At 38.5% G+C, this 12,841-nt stretch overlaps 1 protein-coding gene across 2 annotated transcripts in view; it reads left to right on the top strand.

The window, feature by feature from the left end:
- Positions 1 to 12,841, top strand: part of LOC148415209 (uncharacterized) — a 32,720-nt gene extending 19,879 nt beyond the window's left edge. For both annotated transcript variants that reach the window (XM_088430117.1, XM_088430116.1), the window contains 4 exons: positions 4 to 48; positions 1,760 to 2,227; positions 6,219 to 7,660; positions 8,324 to 12,841. In XM_088430117.1, the coding sequence (XP_088286243.1) occupies positions 4 to 48; positions 1,760 to 2,227; positions 6,219 to 7,660; positions 8,324 to 8,371 (2,003 nt within the window). In that variant the 3' untranslated portion in view covers positions 8,372 to 12,841. The remainder of the gene's footprint in view (positions 1 to 3; positions 49 to 1,759; positions 2,228 to 6,218; positions 7,661 to 8,323) is intronic.

The following is a 12,841-nucleotide window of genomic DNA, read 5'->3' on the forward strand; positions in this document are numbered from 1 at the left end:
CAGATGATTTATTTGATGAAGAACTATTTCCGAAAACAGACTCATCAGGTCAGAATAAATGGACTTTGTCAATAGAATTTTTTTTTTTTTTTTAAATCTGTATAAGTAACCAAATACTTGGATAACTAACAAAATATTCCCTTTCCACGTTGCTTCTCTAAGCATAGAGTCAGATGAAATAAGATCAAAAAGACAATTAAGCAACTTTAGTTTGTTTGAATTTTAGATTCATGCACAAGTCAACCATCTCAGTTTGTATCATGAGAAGAAACACTCAGATTTATATCCTGGACGTGACTGTGAGAGTTATCAATAATGAGAATAATGAGAAACTAAAGAAAAGGCAAGATTCTGAGTAAAAATCCATCTTTTGCAAAAGAGGGAGGGAGCACTAATGCCTTCTAGAGATTTCGGGCTCTCCTCTTTGTTTTATTACAAATATTACAAAGAAGGCGGTTATAAGTTCCCCAATAATTCCTTCTAAGGAATTGGTTATGTGAGTGTTTATGCGTGAGTGTCTGTTTATGTGTGTGTGTGTTACTTAATCCGTTCAGCGGCTAGACTCGTAACTCGAATTCGCTGTATGACGGGCAATCCAAACCTATGTTAATTAGTGAATGCGTGCAACGCATGCAAAAACCTTAGGTAAAAACATCACGACTTTATACACATATTAAAAATTAGTAACATAATCTACTGTACAGTTAAATTAAATAACATAAATATACAAAGGAAAAATGACATTTACCTTTGGGGGACGTGACTTGAGCTGGTGGTGGCTGGAGGCGGAGGGGAGCAGAGACCAACGAGCAGAATTTATTTTTCGTTTTTCTTAAAACTTTTCTGAAACGAGAACATATCACCGGCGATTTCCTCCTCTTTAATCTGTAACAGAAGAAGCCTCTCCATTTTTTTGTTGACCGAGGCCTGTCCCTTGGCAAGGAAAGTCATGCCCTTAGAAGACTTGCTTGCTTTAATAGCTTCCTTGTTCTTGACAATTGTACTGATTGTCGAGCGGTTACGGCCATACTCACTAGCAAGGTTAACTATGCGTGCGCCTCCTTCGTATTTTTTTATTATCTCCTGCTTCGTTTCTATTGTCATCATTCTCTTACCTCTTCCTTCACCGCCACTTGCAATTTTAGAAGCCATGTCTAACAGATAAAGTTTGCAAAGCCTTCACAACACACCGACCAGCTTGTGCCATCAAGCTAGATGAGGGCGTTCGGCCAGTAGCATATCGGCATTTCTGTGATTGACGTGACGCCGGCCAACAGCATATCCGCATCTCCGTGACTGAGACCATGACTGTGACCTTAATCAAACAATAGCATATCGGCATCTCCGTGACTGAGACCGTGACTGTGACCTTAATCGACCAAAAGCATATTGGCATTTCCGTGACATGCGAGAAAAGTTGTTTTTGTTGATGCAGCAAAAAGCGAAAAAAAAGTGCGGACACACTGACCGGCATGTTGGATGGTTCATAAGACGAAAGGTTTGTGCGTAAGTGGGGGACAAAAAAACGCCGCGGTCCACGTCGTAAGATGAAAAATACGTAAAACAGGGGGTTCATAAACCGGGGGCCCACTGTATTTATAAATTCTTCCATCAGTGATGATGGCAAAAACACACCTTTAATAAAATTATTTATTCACACGATTGAAAAAAAATAACCTGATCAATATCCTCTATAGAAAGAGAGATTTTGTTGTTTGCTTCAAATGATGTTTTGATTCTGAAATGATCTATTTTTCAGATGGATTTACATCAGATCCTTTCAAAGGCAGTGACCCCTTTGCAGCAGACATTTTGTTTCCAGATGCAAACCTTAGTTGTGGGGAAGGAGCCGTAATTATTTGTGATGAGGCAGACACAAGCCTCTCCTGTGGTGAAAACAAAGCTTCAACAGGGACACAGTGTTTTGAGTCTGAATTTCCAGATGAAGACAGTGACATTGAGATCAGCTATAGTCAAGAAGATCTCGAAACTATCCCGGTGGCAGATGATAACCATGGATTTAAGCCAATCCAGAGTTCGCCTGATGAGCTCGACCCTGAACCCAGAAGAGGCTGGCATTCCCAGGGTCAGAATTCTATAGAATCGGATCCCAATGGGTATGAACTGGACCTCAGGGCTGTCTCCCCACCCTCTGACATTGAAGAGCACAGTCTTGGATCACTAGTTGGAGAATTTACCGATGAGACAACGGCTAAAGCGGAGAAAGGTACATTTTTATCAATTATTTGCAAAAGTATTTATTAAAACTCTTAAAATCTTTTCACCCTGACACATTAAAACCACAAGCATAATTGGATTTTATTAGCATTTCATGTGTTAGAGCTAGGGGTGTCAAAGTCATCTTAGCTCAAGGGCAGTATGGACGGAAATTTATTCTCAGGCAGGCCGAACAGCTAAAAATCATGCTATGTAACTTAAAAACAATTATATGTAGATTTTGGCTATGCGTGTCAGTGTGGTCTCAATTCATAGCAAAAGTGGGGGCCAACTTTAAATGTATTCATAAAAAGCAAGAAATAGCTGAATACATAATCATAATAAAATATATTTTTGATCCCCTGTACAGTGTATATCTCAAATAGCATTTTTCCTTAAATTGCATGAAATTAATGGACTTTTTCTATTATCATTTTTTCCCCATTCCTTCATAAAATGCATATTTTAAAACACATTTTAAATGCATCTAGCCGAGGGATGGGCAAACCTTTTGGCTCAGGAGCCACATTGACTTTTAAAATTTGACAGCCGGGGTAGGACAGCAACAAGATACAATTCATATATTGAAAAAAAATGCTTTTGTTAACAGTACATAGCAAACATAAACACAGTTAAAGTATTAATGTAATAACGTATACTTTTGATTGAGAACAGTGTTGTTCAGGGTTGGCTAAGTCCAGTCCTCAAGAGCCACAGTACAGCCTGTTTTCATTGTGTCCCTTCAACTAACACACCTGATTCAAATGATTGGCTCATCAGCATGCTTTGCAGAATCCTGATAATGACGCTACCGTAATTTCCGGACTATAGAGCGCACCTAATTAGAAGCCGCAACCCACTACATTTTAGAGGAAAACCAATTTTGTACATACACAAGCCGCACCTGTATATAAGCCGCATGTGCCCACATTAAAACATGTAAACATATTTACAGAGAAAGACGGTACACAGAGAGAGTTTTCAAAGTTTTAATAACATAACTTAATAATAATAATAATAATATAACTTTCTTCCCAAATGGTGCCTGTGACAGGGCAGTAAATGGTAGCAACATGGTAGCAACACGCTAGCAACTTGGTAGCAACACGCTACCAACACAGTATAACAGGTCTGGTAAAACAGGTCTGGTAAAAGAACATACTGGTAAAAATCACGGTAAGCCGTCTTCATCTTCCTCCTTTGAACTGAAGCCATCGAAGTCATCTTCCTCAGTGTCGGAATGAAACAGTGTCATATAGACGTCGTCACACACTCCCTCAGCCTCTCTCTCGCTGTCACTGTGCCCTCCTCACCGTCACGCAGCAGACCGGAACCGGTTGGTGATGGTGAATTTTTTGACGCTGCCCCACGCTGTCAGGATCCACTGGGAGACTTGTGAAAAAGTTGCCTTTCGCATACGGCCAGTTTTAGTGAAAGATTTCTCGCCGCTAGTCATCCAATTCTCCCATTCAACACGGAGCGCCACTTTAAATGCACGATTCACACTAATGTCAAGCGGCTGCAAATACTTCGTCGTGCCCCCAGGAATCACAGCTGGAATGGAGTTTGTCCTGCGTCATATGCCTTTCTTTTTGCATTTTCCATGATGAGGGTATGTTCACGCTAATTTAATTTATGCACAAGACAGGAAGTTGCAGTCTTCCTCGACGCATACATTCCACCGGTCTCAATCTTACCTTTTCTACTCGAGCGCCCCTGGCGGCCGTTAGAAAAATTACATAAATTGGCCGCATTACCGAATAAGCCGCAGGGTTGACAGTTTGGGAAAAAAAAGTAGCGGCTTATAGTCCGGAATTTACGGTAATTTGAGTCAGGTGTGCTGGTTGAAGAGATACATTGAAAACAGACTGGATTGTGGCTCTTGAGGACTGAACTTGGCCACCCCCGGTGTTGTTGATCATCCTTTTTAGCCAGTGCATCGAAGTCTAGGCATTTTAAGAACACATCTGAGGTGTTCAGCACTCATAACACTCAAAGCCAATCTTTGTCATTCAGCTCTGTAAAAAAAGCTTCAAAAATGAAATAATCTCCTGTTTGAGCTCCCAGACATGTTGACATACTTTTCCTAAACTTAACAGGGGGATTAGAATGGTACAGGAACTTCGTGTGATCAGTTTTAGTTTCTTTGAGAAAAAGAATAAACTGGTGATGGCAAAGTCCTCTCACTCAATTAAAGTTAACACGTTTTGTAACGTGGTCAGCCTGCAACACAGTTTTACACACTGCTTCCTAGTGAATTATGCAGTGTAAGAGCATTACCTCTTGAGCATCTCGACGTTTTTCCTGTCAGATTTAGTGATCCATCTGTGATAACATTGACGAGCGTACTCCAAGGTAACTTTTGCCTTTGCATCACCATTGATACACTGTTACATAAGTCCTCTCCCCATGTTTTTCCTTCCGGGGATTTTATATCCAAAAAGTTGTCCATTATCTCGAAACGAGCATTGTTCTTGATATCAGTCATCGCTTTTGTCCAGTGCCAAAGAATATCATGAAAATGATGCCGCTTTATTGTATAGCTTACTAGTTGGGTGTTGGTCAATAACTTCAGTACAGCAAGTCACTGAGCTGCATGATAAGTTATTTTTTTCAATGTTGTTCTTGCTCTCAGGAGATAAAATACTTGAGGTCTCTACCTTGCACTTTTTAAGAAACTCCTCTTTGGGGAAAGGCTTGCTGGCTTTTGTTCGTTTGAATGGCAGTCTTCGTGTTTGCTTGAATAAAGGTGTTTTGCTAAGCCTAGACGCTAGCTACCAACCTGTCAACAGTAGCCGTACCTGCTTGTGTTGAATAGTTATTGGCATAATTAAACGCCTTGGTGGACAAGTGATGGCTGCCATTATATTCTTTTAAAACCGCCACGGTTTCTTGGCAAATAAGACATACAGCCTTGGACCGGACTACACTAAAACAAATATTTAAGCGTCCATTCTTTCTTAAACACCCACCACTCACTGTCAACTTTTTTTTTTAATTTGATGCAGATGGGTTCTAATCTGACCAGTAGAAGAACAATAATTAAAAATGGCTCATTCAATCTCTCCCTTGCTGTCTCTCATTCTTCCTCGAGGCTCTGCAAAATCATGTCATTGCGCCTACTGTGACACCTAGTGTTGCTAGTCAGTCATCGCAAGTCCAAAGGAAAATGAAATGGAAATGGAATAATTCAAACCAAACCTTAATTCGGATTAAAATGACCAATGGGCCAGATTCGGCCCACAGGCTGTAGTTTGCCCATGTCTGATCTAACTTCTCTCACCACTACAATGAACCTCTTCCCCAACACTTGAAAACATGCCAGCTACCATAATGTATGTGGTATCGACACAAAGCTCCACTTCTCTGCTTTCAAAATCCATTGGAATTAAGTTGCTAACGGTTCAGGAGTTATGTTCATGCATTTTATGAGCATTTTGGGGGGATTGGACCGAATTAGGCTATTTACATGCAAAAAGTGTCTCTACTTGTGAAAGATTCACGTCACAGAATTTCTTCCGGAACGAATTAATTTCGTAATTAGAAGTACCACTTTATGATGACATTTAGTGTACTTCATTTACTATGTGCTTTAGCTATGTGGAGTCGAGGATACATTCCTCCGTGTCAAACAAAAACTAAATGACAGAGGATATATTTCTGCCTCCAATAACAGTTTATTTTGCGTGTGTGATGTCTAGACATGGCAAGGAAGCTGAAAACAAAGTATCTTGCGGCAAATGCAAAGGCTAACGTCAAATAAAAGCTTATGAAGTAATATATCGATGCCATACCAACTTCAGAATAAAAGCCTTAGAAGGCTTAATTGCTTAATGTTTTGCAAAATCTGGGCCTTGGATGCCAAAATTAGTTTCATCACATGTGTGCTGTCACGATGGTAAAAGTTCCTCATTAGGACATTTTCGAATGAAGTGCTTGCACGTTTTGCCACTGATTATGTTATAAATGTAACACTGATTGAACACTTTATTTCCTTTCAGCGAATACTTTTCCTGAGCTTGCTGATCAATCATTTTTGGTTCTGGAAAGAATAGGCGGGAAAGACAACACACACTCTCTTGACGGGGATCCTGGAGACATAACAGATTGCAATAGTAAAGAGGAACCAGAAAATCCCTCAACTCCTCAAAACTCTGCAGACTGTCCTGAACACTACATTGAACCCCTGTCACAACAGACCGACCTGAACTTTGCCTGTGAACTAACAAGTCAGTCTTCCTATGATCCATACGGCTTCAAGCTCAGTCCAGAGCATTCTAGTCTCACCCTCTTAGACCCTGATGAAGCTGAGCTGAGCCCAGTATCAAGTGATCAAGATCTAGCTTTTGACCAAGAACACGCCTCTTCTCAACTAGACCCACTGAGCTTTTATTCCTATGAGTATGAAATCCCTACTTCCCAGATGGTACAGGACTCTGATCCCTATGGCTTTAAGCTTAGCCTTGAAAAAGAGAATCAGGAGGTGCCAGAACCTTGTTGTGATGATATTGAAAACATGGCCCTTAGTATATTTGACAGTAAGGACAAGGAAGAACCTTTTAACTATAGCAATCAAGAAGTACTAGAACCTCTTCCCCCTGAAAACCAAGAAGTGCTTGATCCTTGTAGCAATACTCAACCAGAACTGATCGATGTGTTTAAATCCAGAAACCAAGAAGGGGTGGAATTATTAGCTCTGGTCAACAGTGAAAATGTTAAATTAGTGAGCAATGAAAATCAAGAATTCCTGAATTTCTGTAGTCCTGAAAACCAAGAAGTGGTTGAACAGTATTACTTTGTAAGTGACAAAGAAGTTGAACAGCGTAAAAATGATACCCAAGAAGTGCTGGAATTTTGTAGCCGTGGAAATCTGGAACAACTTGATTTTTTCGGTACGGAGAATAAGGAAGTGTTGGATTTAGTCAGCTACGACAATCAAGAAGTAGTTGAAAATCAGGAAGTGCTAGCTTTAGTTGGCTGTGAAAAGCAGGGAATACAGAATTCCGATAACAAGAAATGTGAGAAATTGCTCGATTTGGATGGCCATAAAAACCAAGAAGTGCTGGACCTGGAAAAAGACAATATTGACACTGGAACTAACAAGCAGTGCATCCTCAAACCGGACTTGAATATCAGTTCCACGAATAACAGCTCAGACAGTGATGCGGCATCAGATGACCTGCTAGGATTAGAACCTAATGTTGGAGATACTCTCATGGGCTGCAGCATCATGTCCACCAGTCAGACGTGCAGGATGTCTACTGATCCCGCTAGTCACAACGTGCTAGAGGGTGATCTTGGTTCTGTGTTCAGGGCTGGTGGATACATTGGCTGCCCTGATGTAGCTGATGATCTAGAACCTATCTACAACAGACATGTTAACACTGTACCAGAGCCAGTGCAGCCACTTAGACCAGTAAGACCTCCCCGGCCCTCACTCAAGGTGAGTTACAGTATTTATGTTTTTTTTTTTTTGTTTGTTTTTTTCAAATGCTGCACACAAATTATTACAGTAATCCCTCGCTATTTCGTGCCTCCCCTATCATGTTCTCAGTGCATCGCTGCATTTTTTTTTTCCATAAAAAAAAGCTATATTGTGGAGAGATGCACTGTGAAGTTTTTCTGTATGCCAGGCAGACAAGTTAACACGTGGTTAACATGGTTAACTCCTGCAGTACACATATTTACTTAACTCTTAAATGATTATAACATGTTTGGTCAGCTACAGGCTTCACTCTAATAGACTTCCGAATGCTACTATTATGTAACCGCGGCTCTCCGTGAAACTACAGCCAAAAGGATGAGAAGGAATAACCCTACAGTTATAGTATAAGGTTTAATAATAATAGATTTAAATAAATATGTATATTGCAATAATATTTTTCTTAAATATATAAAGTATAAATACTTTTCACTTTTAAAAAAAAATTCAGGTAACCACATTCACATGCAGGAAAATTCCGTCAGGAAGGTGTGAGGGGGTGACATGTTTTTTCACTTATCGCGGAGGGGTTCCACTCCCCATTAACCACGGAAAACAAGGGATTACTGTATTTTTGTTCAAATATGTCACAATGTTGACCAAAGTATGGTATGTGTGTTCCAGGCAAAGAAGACATCTCAGTTCCCAAATCAGGGAATCGACCTGAAATAATGCATTCATAAACAATACTGGTGATTTTATCACAAAAATGACTGAAGAAGTGAAAGAGGAGTGAAATAAGATGAGGAATCATTTTAAAAAGGAAATTGAAATAAGGAAGAATCTAGGTAGTCTGTCTATAGTTATTTGCAGCAATAACTGTAGACTTGTTGTCTGACTTTGTGTTCAACGCTTAAAAGGAAGACTGTAATAATAAATAGGAGAGCCATGTTTCAATAGTACCAACTTGTATAGAAGCCTGGCAACACTACACTACTAGTAACTCTGGTTAATATTTTCTCTTTTCTTCCTGTACTGCTGCCAGCACACAACTTTCTTGTTTTATGTTGTAGGCCAGAGTGGATGGTTCAACATAAAAAAACAAAAAAAACCCAAATATCTTCATTATTTTAGTTAAAAATGTCTTCAGAGCCTGTATAGCTAGACTTGTTTTAAGATCAAACTTATACACAGTAGTCATGTGGATTTTGATCATGTGTCAATTGTTAGTTAGTTAGTTAGTTAGTTAGTTAGTTAGTTAGTTAGTTAGTTAGTTAGTTAGTTAGTTAGTTAGTTAGTTAGTTAGTTAGTTAGTTAGTTTGGGTCGAGATTTTTCAAATTCATTTGACTGATCTGTTTAGTTTTTTGGTGTGTGAGTGGCTTTGTTTTTTTTTTTTTAATTCACTTTTTTTCCTAAACGAATGTCCATTGTACATCACATAATATTAAAATCTTATAGTGGAAAAAAACAATGTAGAACACAATCCGTTCCATGCTGGCAGATTTCCATTTTAAAATATATTTACTTTTTGATGTATCAAGAATAATCAATGGAAAAAAAAAAAAAAAAACCTAGTCCATTCCAGCATGAGACTCCCTCCATCACTGGACCAATGAGCTGTAAGTTAACTGTGGAGGCAATATTTGAAGTAGCATTTTACATCACTGATGTACAAGGAGTAGTTAACTACACTTAAATTGTTAAAAAAAGGGCATATCCAAAGACAGCAAAAGTTGCAGATTGACCTTACACCTATTTTTTAAATCTAATTATTTGCTTGAATGAAGACATTTCAACTCACACAAATATCAAGTGTGATGTATCACGTTAATAGAAAAAACACAATGTTTTGATAACTTAACAAGAATAAAACTAGCCAGATCATGTGTAGCATAACAGTGAATGTTTGCAGTCCTAAGCTTTATTTACTTAGTGCACCTTTTTGTCAAATATTACAAATAGATGTCACTAAATGCACAATAATTGTCAACGGGCATTCAAATTAGACTTCAGTGGTACTTCTACTTACAAACGCCTCTTGTTATGAAAAATGCAGTTTACGAAACGCTTCAATGGAAAAATATTGTCTCTGGTAAGGAGAGAAAATTCAAGATGCAAAAAGGTGATATTGTCGGCATATAATATGAGAGACGAGAATCCAGCGCTCCCGCCAACATGACTGATAGACTGGTAGACATGATGTCTTCCGTGTTTGTTACAGTTTAGGATGCATTTTTATCATTTATCATTTATTAATATGCCCGCTTGCCCACAAACAAGACAATAATTTTTTGCAATGATGTTTCCTGTGGTATTCCACTTTTTATCTTTACTTGTTTCATCCATGCTTCCCACCAACAATTTACACCGTAGAACTAACAAACATAAAATGGACATAGCTACGGCTAACTTTGCACATATTCACATAAAAACAAATGGGTAACATACCACTTTTGGCTGCTACATCTGACGTTAGTGTTGTTAACACTTTAGGAATTACATCACAAAAGAAGAGCTTTGCATGACCCCTCCCAAAAAAATGTACATGGTCAAAATATTCCAAAAAATAGATATTATTCCTCCTATGGACTTGTAAATGATACATGGATCGCTGGAAATGTAAAATAAAAAGCTACAAATTAAACATCCTAAAAAGGTGTCTCTCTCTTTACACCCATGACTCATCATCCTCCATTTCAAGGCAAAAAAGTGAACAGCATTCCTATTGTCAACTGATCCAATTAATATGGTTAATTTAAAGGGTTTAGGGGCGTTTACATTACGTATTTTGAAAATTATGCACCCATATGTTCAATTATGCATCTAATATGTATTTGTATTTGTTCTGTATTTGTTTTTTCGTGCCTTTTCTGTAGTTTAAGCATGTTCATTTAAAGGGTTTTGGAGCATTTTCGGGGGCTTGGAACAGATTCGTTTTTTTACATGTAAAAAGTGTCTCTACTTATGAAAGATTACCTCACGAAATTACTCTTACCAGAACAAATTAATTTCGTAAGTAGAAGTACCACTGAACATTATTTACTAACTCTGGTTGATACTAGCAGGGTCCTATTAAGTAAGCAGATTTGTTGTCACACACCCTGCGGTGGTTATTTGCTAAGAAAAGGCTGGCCTGTTTAAATTGTACTGAGTCCCCTTGACACCTTTTTCTGTATTTTGGGGTACCTTTATTTCTGCTGGCGCATGCTATGTTGTCAGTTTAATGTCCAAAGGTTTTTGTGTTTTGAAATGTTGGTCCTAAAATTTTATTGCAGGTAAGGTGCAAGTTGAGGTCTCACTGTTGTAAGCATCATTATTAGGAATACGTCTTTAAAGGAGAAAAAACAAAAACATGTTTTGGTCAATGCACTGGCTCAATTTATTTTGTTTTTCATGTTTTTTTTCCTGTGCACAAATTGTTTTCAGGCCGAGCAGGCCTGTTTTTGGAGTGTACTCATTCATTATTGCACACTTGCAGCTGTTCAGCAATTTCTTCCAGAGTGTAACGTTCCGAATGATCTATGTGAAGGTACCAAATGATTCTAGCTTCCATGAGTGGTACTTATGTCAAATTGAGTTTCTGCTAATGCACATGTTGGAGTGTTTTCCCTGGTGACTTGTTTTTGTAATCACTAGTACCTCCAGACAGCTACGTAGCTGCACACCTCTTGTCATGGATAAATGAGACCTCCTGAAGTGTATCAACACATTGGCCAAGCTATATTAACCCCTGGGAGTCCAGGGATTTGTCACTAACTTGGCCTTATTACCACCCAACTTGGGCTGACATTGAAATCATAATATCATCAAATATAAATTAATTTTTACTTTCAGCCCCTCAAAATGTTCAGTGGTATCAGCATTATCAATACATATATGTATTTACATACATATACATATTCCAAGGCTGTTTCGTTTTAAAGAATTTCTTAACAGCTATCCATAACTCCAGATTTCTCAGGCGGGATTATGTAGATAAAATGTTTTGCCTGCATGAAATAAAACTTTCCTGAAACATTTAGTTCTTGGGTCAAAGTATATTGTCAACTAGAAGTTCCACAATGCATAGTAAGAACTTTGGTTCAGGCAACCAAGAACATTTCATCAACAAACAAGAAGGAAGACAACTAGATTCTCTTTCTCACGAGGAGAGCAGACAGGAACCTGACCTTCTCATATATCCTTCCAGTCTAACTGCACATCTAGTCCGCTCCTCATTCATTCATTTGGGTAGGACCTTGTTACAAAAGTCATTGCTGCCCTAAAGAGTAGGGGGAGAGATCTGACAACAAGGCAGTCAATCAGTTTGTGATAGTGGGGAATGGTGTTTACAAGTCCAAGCTGCTATCTACTTTCCCACGAACATCAAGAGCGCTGTTTTTCCCTTTTGGTCGTGTTGCAACGCCTGTGTCTTTTTTTACAACTGCTGGAGATGTGTCATTTTTTTCTTCTTCACATACAACAGTAAGAGGAAACATTCATCAAGACAAATATACCATAGTACTTATTGTATAAAACAAATGTGGGATAACAATAGAATTATTCTAACACTTTGCATTATGGGAGTCTGGCTAAGCCAATGAAATGGCAAAGTCAATGAAGTCACTGAAAGGTTTGCAAAAGCCATTAATTGTTCGCTAGATCCCGGCGTTTTGGAGTCCCAACACAAAATTTTCTATTGTTTTCTGTTTGGAAGTTGCCGTTGAAAGGATTAATGCAAAAATCAAGGGAAATGCATGATAAAACATGGGGTTTTCAATATGTCGAAAATTAGCAGTAATTGAGCCCGACATGAGCTAAATTTAACCTTTGCCGGGTGTACCTCTCAACCTCCTTTTTAAAAGCATTTGGAAGGAACAGCATATAAAAATCGACGTTTTGACAATCTATGCAATATTTTAGCCTCCTGTTTTTTGTTTTGTTTTTTTTTTTTTTTGGGGGGGGGGGTATGCTTTTCCTTTGATATCACACGTCAAAAACATCTAAAAGCCTGAGTTGGGTCAATGTTTCCCCCCAGGGGTTAATACTCTGTTGGCACTGTGTTGGTACTGCATCAGTCTCTTGCTCAATCGGACACTTGATCAGTCTTTCATAACTGCATTGCAAACCAACCTATGAACAATGTTCTTTATATTGTGTTATTTTTAATCGAAGTCTAACATCTTTTAAATAAATAATGTGAACATATGTCAATGTGAAAA

This window comes from Hippichthys cyanospilos, chromosome 12, assembly GCF_059441005.1.
Source record: "Hippichthys cyanospilos isolate Australia breed blue-spotted pipefish chromosome 12, RoL_Hcya_1.0, whole genome shotgun sequence".
In the NCBI taxonomy this organism is placed as follows: Eukaryota; Metazoa; Chordata; class Actinopteri; order Syngnathiformes; family Syngnathidae; genus Hippichthys; species Hippichthys cyanospilos.